General features: G+C 41.7%; 1 protein-coding gene across 2 annotated transcripts in view; it reads left to right on the top strand.

Annotated features, from left to right (window-relative positions):
* LOC146611617 (protein jagged-2-like) overlaps positions 1 to 15,463 on the top strand; it is a 51,393-nt gene that overhangs the window by 24,140 nt on the left and 11,790 nt on the right. Inside the window, exons 4-19 of one of the 2 annotated variants that reach the window (XM_085343162.1) lie at positions 793 to 1,047; positions 1,774 to 1,834; positions 7,335 to 7,465; positions 8,255 to 8,374; positions 8,500 to 8,613; positions 8,752 to 8,865; positions 10,768 to 10,881; positions 12,140 to 12,186; positions 12,742 to 12,915; positions 13,015 to 13,165; positions 13,277 to 13,441; positions 13,725 to 13,838; positions 14,364 to 14,477; positions 14,562 to 14,675; positions 14,776 to 14,892; positions 15,108 to 15,135. In XM_085343162.1, coding sequence (XP_085199288.1) covers positions 793 to 1,047; positions 1,774 to 1,834; positions 7,335 to 7,465; positions 8,255 to 8,374; positions 8,500 to 8,613; positions 8,752 to 8,865; positions 10,768 to 10,881; positions 12,140 to 12,186; positions 12,742 to 12,915; positions 13,015 to 13,165; positions 13,277 to 13,441; positions 13,725 to 13,838; positions 14,364 to 14,477; positions 14,562 to 14,675; positions 14,776 to 14,892; positions 15,108 to 15,135 — 1,933 coding nt within the window. The remainder of the gene's footprint in view (positions 1 to 792; positions 1,048 to 1,773; positions 1,835 to 7,334; positions 7,466 to 8,254; positions 8,375 to 8,499; positions 8,614 to 8,751; positions 8,866 to 10,767; positions 10,882 to 12,139; positions 12,187 to 12,741; positions 12,916 to 13,014; positions 13,166 to 13,276; positions 13,442 to 13,724; positions 13,839 to 14,363; positions 14,478 to 14,561; positions 14,676 to 14,775; positions 14,893 to 15,107; positions 15,136 to 15,463) is intronic. The other variant, XM_085343163.1, reaches the window with a different exon arrangement.

Below are 15,463 nucleotides of genomic sequence, written 5' to 3'. Positions count from 1 at the left end.
GGCCTGGCTCCGATGAAGTCGAGCTGGATATCCTGAAAGTGGGTGGCAGGAGAGGAGGGGGCCTGAAAAGCATTTCACCAAGCAGGAAAACTGAAAAAGCATTTCGGTTATCAAGCCCTCGCAGACCTCGCTTGTGCTTGCTTAATTTTCCGATTCTTTCACTCTTTTTCCTCAACTTTTATTTTTTCTTTTACCACATTCTTGATAGAACAGAGTGAAGCTTGACCAGAGGTTACACCTCAAAACATCAGATCTTTTGAGCATTTCTGTGTTTTTTGTTCTTTTTCTGTATACATGAAAATGAATCACTACTTCAACTTTTCCTAGACTGCGAAAGGAAGTCTGTCCACGTATACCATGTGAGGCAAAATTTGAACTGCATCACCAGTTGACAGGCTTTGGATTTTTTCACAGTACAAGTTGTGACTGTAGCAAAGATAATCTGTCAGGAATTAGTGCACATTATAAACAGCACTAATGACGGCACTTGATTTTAGCCAGTTTAGCGACAGGAAAGTTAGTCACGGAGTACCACAGGGCTCTGCACTGGGGCCTCAAGAATTCATCGTTCAGTATTGTGAACCTTCCATTGCTATGCAGTTGGCAACCAGCTATATTGACCTAAAAAGCTGGGAGAGATAACCCTGTGAAAATCGACTGACGTTGTTTCCATGAGCTGCAGGTTTTTTTTAGTTAAAAGGAAAAATTGTCCACTGAGTAAATAACAAGCATAATTTGTCATAGCATTTTTTTAACATCTGTTTCTGTATCATCTGTTTTTGCTTTGTCCAGATGATGAGCTACTGATAGTGCGCAGCATCCACAGAGGAATGATTAACCCTGGAGAGGAGAAACAAGTGGTGGAATATAAAACTTTGATTGCTAGTATTGGCTACACCATCCGTGTGCGCTGTGATGAAAACTACTATGGCACCAAATGCAATAAAGTATGCCGTCCACGCAATGACTACTTCGGCCATTATGTGTGCGACCAAACTGGAAACCAAGAATGTATGGAGGGCTGGACAGGGCCTGACTGCAACAAAGGTAGGAAAAAATATATCAGTCAAAGTGCAAACAGCAACACAATCTACCATGTAATAATGTTAACAAGAAAATAAAAATAATTAATCCTTAACTAATAATTAACTAAATAATACAATCTAAACCTTAAATCTTCAGTGTCATAACCAGTTAATAATGTATCTATTTCTCACTATTTCATAGTGAAATCGCAGCACTTTTTATGGGGGAGTACTGGTATATGTGCAATGAATCAAAATGAATCAAAACTGTCTTTTAGAAGCTCTCATTGGCATCATTTTCCACTTTGTTTTTAAATGTTTTTTTTTAATTACTTACCACTTTTGGAAAGCCAAAAGCAGCCAGGTTCAAATAAACACTCCTCATCCAAGCTTACTGTGATCACGTGGATCCTCAGTTTTTCCTTCCTTATTGCCCTTTTTGGATGAAATTCAGAAGTTCACGGAAATTCGTGTCAAATGTCACTTTGCAAGAATGTGAAGAATGTCTGGAAATTCCTGCCATTGCTGAAGGCACCTTCAGCTGTCTTGACAGTTCATCCATCTATTGTCACAACAGTTTCTCTGCATTTTCACGAGCAGGGAGGGCTAAGGAAGGACATTTTAATGACTGAAAGCTCAAAAGAATTCAAATGCTTTATGTTAGCTTTATTATGCTTTTAAATAAAAGAGTTTTTCACAATTTTTGGACAAATCCATACATGTCGTTTTCTCTTTTCCTTCTCAAAAGCCATCTGCAAACAAGGCTGCAGCCCCATCCACGGGATTTGTAATGTGCCAGGAGAATGCAAGTAAGTCACCTCTAGTTTTTTTTTTTATGCACCTCTTTGTTTCTCTTACGGCATTGTTGTCAAGTGATGGAAAATATGTTCTTGTTTGGATGGAAACCCCATCACCACCACCACCACCTCCAACACATAGGGAGTTAATGAGAATAACAGTCCTGACACAACAGAGTGGTGAGTGGGTGAGGGGGTTGTTAATAACATACCAAGCAGCCTAACCCCGCATCACTCTTAACTCCCCCATCCCAGTCTGATGCATTGCCCCCCATTCCTCCACCTCCATCCCTCAGCTCCACTCTGATCCAGAAGCTATTGTTCTGCTTCCTGTTCTAAAGCTGGCCTGCTCTTGCCCGCACACAGAAAGAGAGAAAGCAGCCTGTTTTTTTTTGTTTTTTCTTCCATGTTTCCTTCCTCATCCTTCTCCAGCAACAGAGAGGCACCGTACCTCCCCGCAGTCCCTTCCCTCCACCACCCTCTTCCAGTGTCTGGAGCCCACATCACCTCTTCCTATCCTGGATCTTGTTATGGCTGGCACTCTTATGTTAGGAAGTGTGGATTCCGCGCACAAAGCTACAGACAGCAAGCGGGGATAAAGACAGGGGGCATTGAGGGCAGTGTCACTGGTTGCTAATGGTAACTCAAATTATAGGTCAATACATAGTCTGTGAGTACCTCGAATATAAATATATAATAAGGTAATGAAGTCCATTTACACAAACAACACAAAGTACATGAAATAAGAAATACCAATTACTTAAATGACATTTTACGTGTCAAAACCAAGAGAACTTACCTCACTACAGATAACCTTCATTATGCTTTGGTTGACACAGGCTAAGGGACATGTCATCGACCCCCTGACAATCTTGAGTCACTAGGAGAAAAAAAAATGTATTTTTCTGAGTGGTTCTTGTGGCAGATTGCTGGTCACTAACAGACGCAGTCACACGTCAGTTTCTTGAAAGATGTCGATTTGTCTGCATACCTCAATCTCATAAAAAAAGAAAGTGAACAATGATCATCTTCAAAGTAAAAAATTTGGCTGACCACAAGTTTAAAAAGTTGTGGGTTGAATTTTTACCTTGAGGAGACCATTTTTCATGTACGGTATACGTGACAACCTGCTACTGACCAAACCAATCACAAGGAGGTTGTATATATATACATGTGACCAATTTCATTTTCTCCAACTACCAGCAACTCTCAGAAAACATTTTTAAACCAGTTGGAGAACACACACTGTTGTCTAGCGATTGGCTGTACTTTACCTGAGTAATTTAGCCTTGATAATTCATTGGATGAACGTTCTATGAGATACCAAATACAACAAATCAGAGATGCTACTGCTCCAAAAAAAATTGTATTTCATGGCTCCCGTGTGTTCATGAAAAGTATTAGACCAGTACTTCTACACTAGCTACAGTGTTTTTGCTTAAAGCAACAAGCATTCAAAAAAGGCTGATGAAGCGTTTACAGTTATGTGAACAGCAGAGATGGCAGCAGAGAGATATTTAGATTTGATTACATTTGGAACTGAACTGTACATTTAGACAGAGTGGAACACAAGCTTTAAAAAGCCAAACTACACACACACACACACACACACACACACACACAAACACACACACATAGTGCCAAGTATTTGGAAACATCAGAAGAGCAGCGTTGACAGAAGGGAGGGAGGGAGGTTAGGGTTTTACACTGTGGCAGGTTTGATTAGGTTTGATGAGGCTGACATTTCTCATTGAAAATGGCCAGAGGATTGTAAGAGAAAGCAACACCCTGGAATGTGCCTCAACATGTGATTTGGAGCTTCGTCGCCATCAGGTGCGCACATACGCTCAGCGCTGAGAAAGAGAAGAAGCAAAAGAGAAAGAGAGAGTCGGGGGATAGTTCACATTTATACGAACACATAACAAAACTGTAAGCCTAACTGTGTGAGAATAAAACTAAAACAGACACACCTGACAATAAACGTAACACTCTTGAGCACAGAAAAACTGATATGAAATGAATTATGAAATGAATTGCATTAGAAGGATTTATTTGTATTATATATCAATGTTAAGGTTGAAATGCTGATCTATGTCACAATTTATTCAGAAGAAAAACAAACAGTCTCTTGTCTATCACACCAACTTCGTACTTTAGCCTTAATCGATCTTTAATTTAAATTAATCCACCTTCTAAAACAAGGTATTTTAGCTAACTATGCCTTCTCTTTAAGCCAACTTTCTTACTGGATAATAGCAGGTGAGTGGGGCTCCTGTGAGACTAACCTACTAAGGGTATCCCCTGTCTTTGACATCATACAGGTCCAAGAGAAAAAAAACTGTATAAAACTTCACGTTTAGAGCAGTCTGAAGTCTTCTCATGACCTTTTGGTTCATGGGGATCACTTGCGTATACACTGCCTTCATTACTTGAGGTAAAACATAATTAGCCCCCTTTCAATGGAGTCAGTGGAAAAGTCTTAAATGGATCCAGCCACTTCCACTTTATTTTGATGCAATGAAAATTGTGGATGATGCAGGCCCTTTAATTACAAATCCAATTTCACCGTTTACAAAACACGTAAATCTAATAACGTACAGGGAGGATCCGTTTATTCAGAAGACAGCCACCTAAGCCGCAAATATGCGCCTGTCAAACGTTACAGTGTGGCTCAGCCTGTGGTGTCAGGTGCAAATTGATTGAAAGCTCCATAAAAATCACACGTAATGCGATCTCGCAAAACAAACGGGCTTGTATTAATATGATTCAAATAGAAAACCGTGTCAGGGCGAACGCATACCGAACAAGTTAGAGCGAATGTGATGTCAGAAGAAGTATTAAACCCCGATTCTTTTGTCCCCATGATAGAACAGAGAAAACCCGACTCATAGCGGTCAAAACATTTTATATTTCAGAGAGGAGGAAAAAAACAGAAGAAGAAGAAGTAGTTACTGGGTTAATGTCTGGGAAATTTTGAGGGAAGAGAAAAGAGAAAGAAACAGGGGGAAAAAAAGCATCTCAGCCTGGCAGAAGGAAACTAAAAATGTGTGTTTGGTATCTTGTTTCTTACACACAGCGCATTCACAACCTACGCTCCCTCATGTGACACTACTAAACATGTAGCTAGGCAACAGCAGGCTAAGTCCGTCTGCTGGATTTGGGCGCGAGACTTGCCTGTAAATAATTCAGCGGTCCCACACACACAGCCCCCTCTACCTCGGCCCACCGTCCCGTCTTCAGGGTGTGGTTTGTCTGAGGGGCAGCGGCGGGGCGTGGGGTTTTGTGGTAAAGGAGGGATATTTTAGGCCCTGGCTTGGCCCCCATGGCCCCCTCCATTGATGGGACAGCAGCAGCCCAGTGACGGTGCTTGTGGGTAATGCCACCCTTGGCCTGTGGCTGCCCGAAACCATTTCCCTGCTCTCCCACACTGCAGCCAGACAGGCTGTCCGCTCTGCCACCGCTGACAGTGTGCAGGGCACTACTGCCAACCGCAGAGCCGGACAACACTGCATACAGTAGTAAACAATACATAGCACTGTCTCCGAGACACACAAACACACACATATGCATAAGTGAATTGCAAATACAGAGCGAGATCAGATGAAAATTGCAGTCATGCATACAGTTAAAAACATTTCTACTTGCAAGTTGTGCATGAGACCAAACTGTCTGTGCATGTTTTGATGTAATCAGAACTTGGTCACTGCTCCATTTCTTTCTTTGTTTTAAGTGTGCCTCTGTTTGCCTGATACCACACACAGGTATTCCAAGCTCATTTAATAGGAAAGGCCACCAGCTACAGAAAATATGTTGTTAGCATTTTGCATGAATTGAGTTTAAAGACCGTTAGAGCAAAATTTGAAATTAGCTACCATAATAAATGTGATCCTGGGTCAAATAGGCTTTATTCTTTTGGTTTCTGATAGTTTTCCTGGACGCCAGGGCCCAGTCACATTTTTTTTTTGAGTGCTGTCCCGTCTGTCATTGTCCCAAAGTACTACAGCACATCACAGCAGGCTACAGAGACCCATTTCGCTGCCTTTTGGTCTTTTGGTCGGCTTCCATTTTGAAGTGTTCGTGAGAGTCGAAGGAGAGGAGGGCTGGTTGGGTGGGGAGGTGGGTTTTGCGGGCCCCAAAATAGCCCCAACGGAGAAATGACAGGACAGGTGGGGCAAGGTTACCACTGGCCTTGGAATAACAGAGCGCTGCCATATACCAACAGATTAGCTAACCCTGTGCCTGCCTCTGCTTCGAGACGACTAAGCCTCGTTCCACAAAAAAACACCCGTTCCAAGTTTGCCCTCAAGCCACGCTCACGGCACAGGAAGAGGGCAGAGAGCAGACACGGCGTGCATGACGTCTGTGTGAAGAAATGCACAAAACAAACAAAATGGGCGGGCTCTTAGAAGGTCACTTTTCTCTTTTATCGACAGTATTTTGTAGATTACAGTATTGCCTCTGATGATATAAGTCGTATTATACACCAAGGAAGGCTTTAACTCTAATAAAAGTGCAGGGTTTTTTTGCTAATACTTAATACTTGGGAGTTTTGGACAAATATGTTGGCAAAATGAACAATTTGAAGACTTCTGATGAGACTTTTGGACTTTTATATTAGCAGTGAAGTCACATTTCATATATAAGTGCTACAGCAGTAAGACATAAGCTAGTTTTGAATAATTGACCTGAAACTTTGTAGGAAATGTGAATGAATGTGCACATGAAAGTAAGCATGACGAGATATTTGCAGACCCACACACACAACACACTCAGGAATGTCCCCTGGCCCTGCATGTTCTAAGATTAGGAGTGGCAGCAAACATGTCACTCACCTCGATGAAGATGCTTTGTCCTGCTGTGGCGTTCAGCTGCAGTGTCACAGTGGTAATGTGTGGCTGAGTCAAGTACAGTGATGTTTGTACTTGCTGACCCTTCATGTATGCAGAATTCTTCCCTCTCTGAACTCCATAAATTGCCCTTTTTTTGGCACCCGGCAGCATCCCTCGTGTTCACCAGCCATGTCCCACTGGCACGATGGCATGACATCAAGTGCTCCTCTGTTTTTCCCGACATCGTAGAAGTATTAAATGACTTTATTGTTATCAATACGTAACTATCACTCTTTCTCAAGGCTAAATCCTCCTACCCCCCCACCCTTTCCCCTCGCATTTTTAAGCGTGTCTGTGTGCCTGATGCTCCCTCAAGCTGGTTGTGCTATTAAGAACACATTCTTATTGTGCGTGTGAAATAAGAGGCACTTATTTTGCTAATAAATACACTCACCCACTGTTTTCCCTCTTCTATGTGTGCTTTTTATTTATTAGTAATGGCACAAGTATTTCAGTCCTCAGGAGCTTAACTGTCTGTAACCAGTTTTCGGGTTCATATTGTTCCTGATTGAGGAAAAGAAAGAAGCGAGGAGGCAAAAACAGCTGCCCAGGTGTGCTGTCTGTATCAACAGCAAAAGTATTTGGTAATTAAAATAAGGACATTTCTTTTCTCTGTGTTGCAGGTGTAACTACGGCTGGCAGGGTCCGTTGTGTGAGGAGTGCTTGCCATACCCAGGCTGTGTTCATGGTACCTGCAAGCAGCCCTGGCAGTGCAACTGTGAGAAGAACTGGGGAGGCCTGCTATGTGATAAAGGTCAGAAGTTAAATATGTTTTCTAAGATCTAAGATATCCATCTTTAACATAGCCAGAATTTCCAAGACAAACAATCCTTATGGTTATTTATTACAGACGCTAGCTCTGACGGGACCATGTTAGTCAACACAGGATTCTTATTCTGTGTGCACTAATTGCCATGTGGCAGTATACCTCCGTTTTGTGGGGAGGGCGGCAGCATATAACCTGAATAGAATTAATTAAGTCAGAAACAACATGAATAGCGTGAAATAAGGAGCTGGGTTGGAGGTGGGTTGACAAGTGGCTTGCAGAGAGAGCGACTGCTTAAATAGATGCTCGAGGCTTAATTAAGCTGTGATCTTAAAATTAGTCAGTAAATAAAAAATGTCTTTGGGTTGTAGTGATCAAAGAAAATATAACTGTGACAACAATGTGAGCAGACATAATAGGTACCATTTCAGTTGTCCAATGTCTTGGAAATAAAGAAAACCTGTTGCTCCTGTAGGACTGTGATCCTTTGTTGTTGGATTCATCTTGGCCTCATGGTGAGACTGGTCAGGATGCAGGGTAGTGAGATAGAAATGGAATAAATTCATCATTTTGTAGGAAAAAAGTGATGGTGGCTGATGTGTTTTGGAAGTTAAAGAGCACAGAGATGCAGAATAATGACACCTCAAAGTATTTAATTATTATTTTTTGGTCAGGGAGGCTTTTGTACGTAACAATTTTGCTGCTAGTTATCTATCAGATAGCTTCTCCCAGAAATATCACTTCACACACACACTTTACTGTTCTGTCTCTGTGCAGATCTGAACTACTGTGGGACCAACCGGCCCTGTAAGAATGGAGGAACGTGTATGAACACGGAACCAGACGAATACCACTGCGCCTGTCCGGATGGCTACTCTGGCAAGAACTGCGAAATCGGTCAGTGTCTAAATACAACGCACCAAACATTTAGGTTCAAAGACCTTTGCTTTGGGCCACAGTACATTTGGGACAAAGCTCCAAAGAAACATAAAAATCAATTAGACATTTGACTTTCTTTTTAGCGGAGCATGCCTGTGTGTCTAACCCTTGTGCCAACGGAGGGACGTGCCACGAAGTCCCTACGGGGTTTGAGTGTCACTGTCCTGCTGGCTGGACTGGGCCAACCTGTGCTAAAGGTGAGAGGTGCTAAACTGTCTAGGTATTTCCCAGGTATGGCAAATATTACTTAGATGGATACATATAACTATAGTTTTCTGTACCACACTAAGTACTGTGGCTGTGATAGTAGCTTTAACATACGTCTTATATTTCAGACACTGATGAATGTGCCTCCAGCCCCTGTGCTCAGGGCGGGACATGCATCGACATGGAGAACGGCTTCGAATGCCTCTGTCTTCCACAGTGGACAGGCAAGACCTGCCAGATAGGTATGTCTGTCTGTCTCCATCTAATGAATGATGTATTCTAAAGAAAGAGAATCATCTCATTTGAGCAGCTCTTTTTTTTTTTTTTTTTTGTTTTGACTGCTCAACATCATAAATTGATGTGTTTTTCAAATTAAATTAGGTGTCTTTCAGGTAGAAGCTTCATAATATTATATAATTTTAATTTTAAAATCCTAATTTGAAAAACCACTGCATGCTAGATGATATGTGGTGAAGCCAATGTGTGTGGCACCTATGGTGAATTCCATGCATCCACACTTGCGCGCAGAGTTACAGCATATCTAGTTGTTTGTTTATCCTGCCACATCGTTTAACCAGCAGTATAACTGCAAGAGGCCCACTAATTTCATGTGTGTGTCTGTCTGTGCATGCGCATGCCCAGCGGAGACGCTCTCCGAGCATCGTCTGCAATTTGAGCCAGGTGACTTGAGTAAAGCTAAAAATAACCCCCCGCCTGGCAACTGCTAGCCTTGGGACCAAATCTAGTCCACTGGGGGGTTATCTTTGGCTCCAGACTGGCCGTAACAGTGGAGTATATGCGCTACGGTGAGGCAACGCCCCAGCATAGCGGAGCCCTCACACCCTCCGGCTTCAGCCAGGAAACACTTTATAACCTGTAAACATACACAGGGAGCAACCGAAATGCAGCGGCTTGTGTTACGAGTCCTGTTATTCTCAGAGTGCTTCCCCTTTCAGGGAGCAGGGTGGTACCTGTGGGAGAGGGAGATGAAGTGAACGGGTGCTTTAGATCGGGAGGAGGCTCGGGTTTTGGGAAGGGGTTTGGGGTGTTTAGTTTCAGCAGGCTAACAGGTGCCGCTTACCTCCTGGGAGTAGTATTAATGCACTGTGTGTTGGTTTATAGTGGGCAAGGCGGCACGGTGGGAGCGGCGAGCGCTGCCTCTGAAACTGACCACTTGGAATGCCGCAGGTTGACCCTCAGGGAATGCAAAAGAGAGACATTAACCCCTAGGGGTGGGGATGAGGACAAAATGGCAGGAGTAGGGGGAGGCAATGGAAACCAGTGGAAAAGTAAACACCCATCCAGACATGAACTTTACTTTATTACTTAGTACACATTACATTTATTTCAGTGTTCATTTATTTAAATAAATCAAGTGGCTTTATTGTGATTCCAACCATGTGCGGTGGTACAGTTCACAGTGAAACGAGACAACATTCCTCCAAGACCATAGTGCTACATATGACATATAACAGACAATCAACACAGGACTCCATAAAGTGCAAGTGTGCAAAAATGGCAAAAACACAAAACAAAGACAGTGCAACACCAGACAGAACAGAACGATACAGACACAAGACAGCAGATGACAACAATGACAGTGGGTTGTGCAAATAACTGCACACTGTGCAAAAAGTAACTTGATGTGTCATATATATATATATATATATATATAATAAGTGCAGAAAGCTGTGAGCAATACAGGAATTAAATTAAACTTGTGCTGTGGTAGGGCGCTACTGAAGTGTTTCCAATAACCATCAAAGCACCAAAATTGGTTTTGGAGACAGCTCCAAACAGGTCTACAAACAGCGTATGCCCAGTGCGGATGACAACCATAAATCAAGGTGTTGGAAAGAGTTACCATGAGTCAAATATTGCAGGATAATTCGCAGCACTTTGAGTTACCATGGAGCATTTTTTGTTCCTGAAGTCTGCGTTTAAAGCCCGTAAATGAAATGAAAAAAGAAAAAAAAAACAATTCACATAAGTTGTCGCTAAAAGGGAAGTTTGGGAAAGACCTTCGATCTTTGGCCTTCATTTCAGTGGGCTGTGTGACAGGAGGCTGTGCTTGGTGACGGGCTTTCTGAGCAGGTTCTTGGCTTTAATTCATTTTCTCTGTGTCTCTCATCTCCATTTTTCAGATGTAAATGAGTGCGCGGGGAAGCCGTGCCTCAATGCTTACGCTTGCAAAAACTTGATTGGTGGATATCACTGTGCCTGCTTTCATGGATGGGTGGGCCAGAACTGTGACATCAGTTAGTATCAGTCCAGCAGATCATTAGTCTTTAGCCTCTTTCCAGCTACCTGTAGAAAACAGAGGTGAAACAGGGGCCTCTGTCCAGCCAGCTTCTTTTCCACTGTAGCAGTAAATCAGTGTTTGTTCTGATAGATGGTTTCTCATGAAAATCTACATCATGTAATTCCTATTTCAAAAATAATAACCAATTTTTCAGGAAAAATGGTCTTTCTAGATGCTTACTACAAGCACTGACAGCATAGCAATATGCTATTAATATCTATCGATATCAAAATTGCTAGCAAAATTCTAGTAAATTCCAATATAATAGGTAACATCTTTTAATATCTGAACATAGTATTTACTGCAGTTTTTTTTCTTTTCCCGAAATAAAGAAAAAAATATCTGCACAAAAAAGTCACACGGGGCCTTAAAAGCATGTGAGTTTTAACCTGTTTTTGCATATTTTCAGCAATTTTATTGCCACCAAATTTTTTTTCTTTGGCAAATTGATTTAATTAATCACGTTTATTAAAGATATATTAAAGAATAAATTTATCTTTGACCTTTAATTTTGGAAACAGTCCAATCTCTAAGCTCAGTGGTAAATTTAAAAAATATTGGCAAAACAATCAAAACTTCACCTTAAAATCTTCCAACAGTAGAAAGTACATGTTCATATTATGTGACCAAAACATTTTGACTAGAATTTCCTTATGCTTTGGTGACACAGGTGTGCTAGCAACAGAATGAGCTGCTGTCCAGTATAGTCCTTAATAATTCATATGTATATAGTATATTTTACATTGTACACATAAAAGTCAAGAAGAGTTTATCTTCTTAGAAAGCACAAAAAGAAAAACGTCTACTGAGAAATCCAGAGATTTGCAGATGGCAGTGGAAGAGAAGCTTGTCGGCCAAGGAAGCTGGGCTTTAGCTGTATTCTGTCTCTTATATACCTCCCTTATGGCTGTGTACCTGCTACACACTGGCTCACTCTTCTAAAACTACAATGTTTTCCCAAACTATCAAACTTTTTTCTTAAATTGCTTAAACTCTTTAGGGTTAGCTTTTTTCCCTCTGCAAGTTAAATTACGTTGCACATTCTCACAGCTCATCTGCACCTCTGAATCTGCAATTCTTCCAGGCATGGAAAACTTTGCTTTGGTTTCATCGACCACTTTCCTGTAGCAGCTGCACGTTACAACACTGTTCTGCCCATTTTGTCAAAGTCGGTTTCAGATCTGACATTTTTCTTGTGATTGATTATTCAACAGACGTGAACAGCTGTCACGGACAGTGTCAGAACGGAGGGACCTGCAAGGTGAGACTTTTTAGTTCAAACATAATGAGGTCTTTATTGATTTTATTTTTGATGTGATGACAGCAACGGAGAAGTAACATGCTTCTTGCCAATCATCCAAGTACCTGTCACAACATAAAAGAATAAGCTATTATGACTTTGAAAGGTTATCAACATTCAATGACTGAATGAGTTTTTGTGTTTTGTTAAACAAATAAAAAACAAAACTTCAAATATGGACTTGGGTTTGGATTTGAAGCCTGTTTCAGATAAATCAAGAATTAAAGAAAATGCATGGCATTGATCCAGTAAGTCAAGTAAGCTGCATCAGCCTCCTGGTTAGTTTTGCATGTATTAGCTAAAGAAGGTGTTGAGCTGTTTCTTAGTGAAAAACAGTTTTTTCCTTATAACCTGAAATCAGTCACTATTTGTGATGTGCAACTTACCCTTTCCAAATGTCACAGCAGTTGTCATGGTGAAAGCTTGAACATATCTGGACAAAAGTGACAGTTTAATTATCCTCTATAAATAAAATGTGTCAGCAGACACTTTGATGACTTCTTATCTTTATACCAGGAGTTGGCCAGAGGCTACCAGTGTGTCTGCCAGCCAGGTTTTGGGGGTCGGCACTGCGAGGTTCCAAGGAACTGGTGCAGTAGCAGTCCATGTAAGAACGGCGGGCGCTGCCACACCCTGCTGCACGGCTTCATGTGTGAATGCCCACAGGGCTTCACTGGAACAACGTGTGAGGTAAGGACTAAATCCAACTTATATAATATGCAGAAGACAGTTTGATGTTTTTGCTGTAGTTTCGTTTCACAAATGCATTTTCTGTTTTTCTTCCTGAAGTTGCAGAACAACCCCTGTAGCCCAAACCCGTGTCAGAACAAGGCTCAGTGCCACAGCCTGACCGGTGATTTCTACTGCAGCTGTCCGGATGACTATGAGGGCAAAACCTGTTCAGAGCTCAAGGACCACTGCAAGACCAACCAATGTGAAGGTAACCCAGCATCTTCACATTTTTAAAAAATGTACTCATCAGAAAATTGTGACAAATAATTCCAAAGTGCTCCCCTTGCTGATCATCTCTTTTTCATTTCGTTACCCCAAGTGATTGATAGTTGCACTGTTGCCGTCACAACTAACGACACTAAAAAGAGGGTGTGGAACATCTCATCCAATGTGTGTGGACCGCGTGGCCGCTGCATCAGCCTGCCGGCTGGGAACTTCAGCTGCTCCTGTGATCCGGGATTCACTGGCACCTACTGCCATGAGAGTGAGTCATTATTAGCTGACCCACCCACACACACACACACACACACACACACTGACTATATTTATCATCAGTTACCATCACTGGGAACCACATAATTCTTACGGTAATTCAAACTCTCACTTCAGCAATCATGTCTGTCTTAGTTTGGTCTACTTAGTTTGGTCTACAGCAGAAGGAAGAAAGAATCTCAATAAACAAAATGTAAAAGACAAAAATCAACAGTTTTGATCTTTTCTTGAAAATTAACAGGGTATTAAAAGAACTCTTCTCTCTTTGCCTGCAGACATTAATGACTGTGCATCATCTCCGTGCAAGAACGGAGGCACTTGCATCGATGAGATCAACTCCTTTAAGTGTTTCTGCCCAGACGGCTGGGAGGGCAGCCTCTGTGATGTTGGTGAGTGTGTGTAGGTGTGTGGCAGAGGAGTGGATTTTTCTCAGTGTTGGTGTAGCTCAACAGTACAAGCTGTAAAGGAGAGCCTGGCTGAGTCATGCAGATTATGAGTCACAGCCATGGGAGACACAAGAGGAATGATGAGCAGTTTGAGGATCTCGCAGAGGACTAGAAGATTTGAGATAAATACAGGTGTAAAATGTAACAATCAAGCCAGCTGACAGACTCAAAATCTATTTTGTGGCTATGTGCTTACAGACAGTGCACACATTTGCAGATGACAGTCTATATTATATTTGAAAGGAAAAGGGTTAGGTTTAGACAGAAGTAATTTATTGGTGAAATAAACATTGACAGTTTTGAGTGCAAAATACTATAATCTCTGCCAAGACTATGCCTGGGGCTAGAGAAGCTTGAGTTTTTGCTGAAGAGTTGAACCAAACTATTATCACACGTTATCTGATTACGTTAGGACGGTAATCAGTAGCTAAAACGAGTGCACTGAGTTGCTGTCTGACTCTTTTCCAGACGTAAACGAGTGCAGCAGGAACCCCTGTCAGAATGGAGGTCAATGTGTCGATCTGCTTAATGACTTCTACTGCAACTGTGTAGACAACTGGAAAGGAAAGACCTGCCACTCACGTAAGTTCAACATGCGAGCCAACTCATTAAATAGACACTTTGCATTGCGTCAAAAGCTTAAAATCTTTTCCCCATGCCATCTAGGCGAGAGCCAGTGCGACTCCACTACCTGCAGTAACGGGGGAACGTGTTATGACCACGGAGACTCCTTCCTGTGCAGCTGTCACTCAGGCTGGGGTGGCAGCACCTGCAACATGGGTGAGACACCAGCATCACTTTTGTTTCACTGCAAAAACACAGAGTTACATTAATGATTTATAAAAAATTTTTTTTACTGTGTTTTATTTGTTTTTTTTAGCCAAGAACAGCACCTGTGATTCAGGTCCTTGCGAAAATGGAGGGACATGTGTTGGAGGGGGAGACGCCTACACTTGTATATGCAAAGACGGCTGGGAAGGACCCACATGTTCACAGAGTATGCAAAGTTTTGGGTATTTCTTACATTCTCTTACTAACCAGGATACATGCAGATACTGTGTGTTTAAAAAAACGTATGTCTATATACTGTTATAGCATCAGGATAAAATCAGTTACATATGCTTTTTATACATTTATACAACTCACTCATTCTCACCTATGGATTATGACAGGTTTCAAGTTTTAAAGTTAATTATGTCTTTCCTCTTGCAGATGTTGATGACTGCAATCCTCATCCCTGGTAAGATATGGAAATATTTTGCCCTCTAATGATTTTTAAAAATGTATTGGTGCTACAATATATCAGTATCTAAGGAAATCTGTATGTGATGTGTTTTTGTTAATGAGTTTGAGGTTGTTGGTTGGTTGGCTACACAAAACAACACATTTTATAATTTTTTTGTTTTTTGCAATTTATTGAAAAAATGAGGAGTACGCAAACTGTTGAGATCTTGGGATTCTCTACATCAGAGAGGCTACTCTGGACAAAAGCCTTCCCTCCCCCTTGCCCTCCCCTTCAATGACTGACAGGTGGATTAGTGGTGGTTTTGGTTTTTTGGAGAAGGCGG

This window comes from Diplotaxodon limnothrissa, linkage group LG19, assembly GCF_057381915.1.
Source record: "Diplotaxodon limnothrissa isolate DT_005_m linkage group LG19, D_limnothrissa_male_GT1.1, whole genome shotgun sequence".
Classification (NCBI taxonomy): domain Eukaryota; kingdom Metazoa; phylum Chordata; class Actinopteri; order Cichliformes; family Cichlidae; genus Diplotaxodon; species Diplotaxodon limnothrissa.
This window is presented reverse-complemented; position numbering and strand designations above follow the sequence as displayed.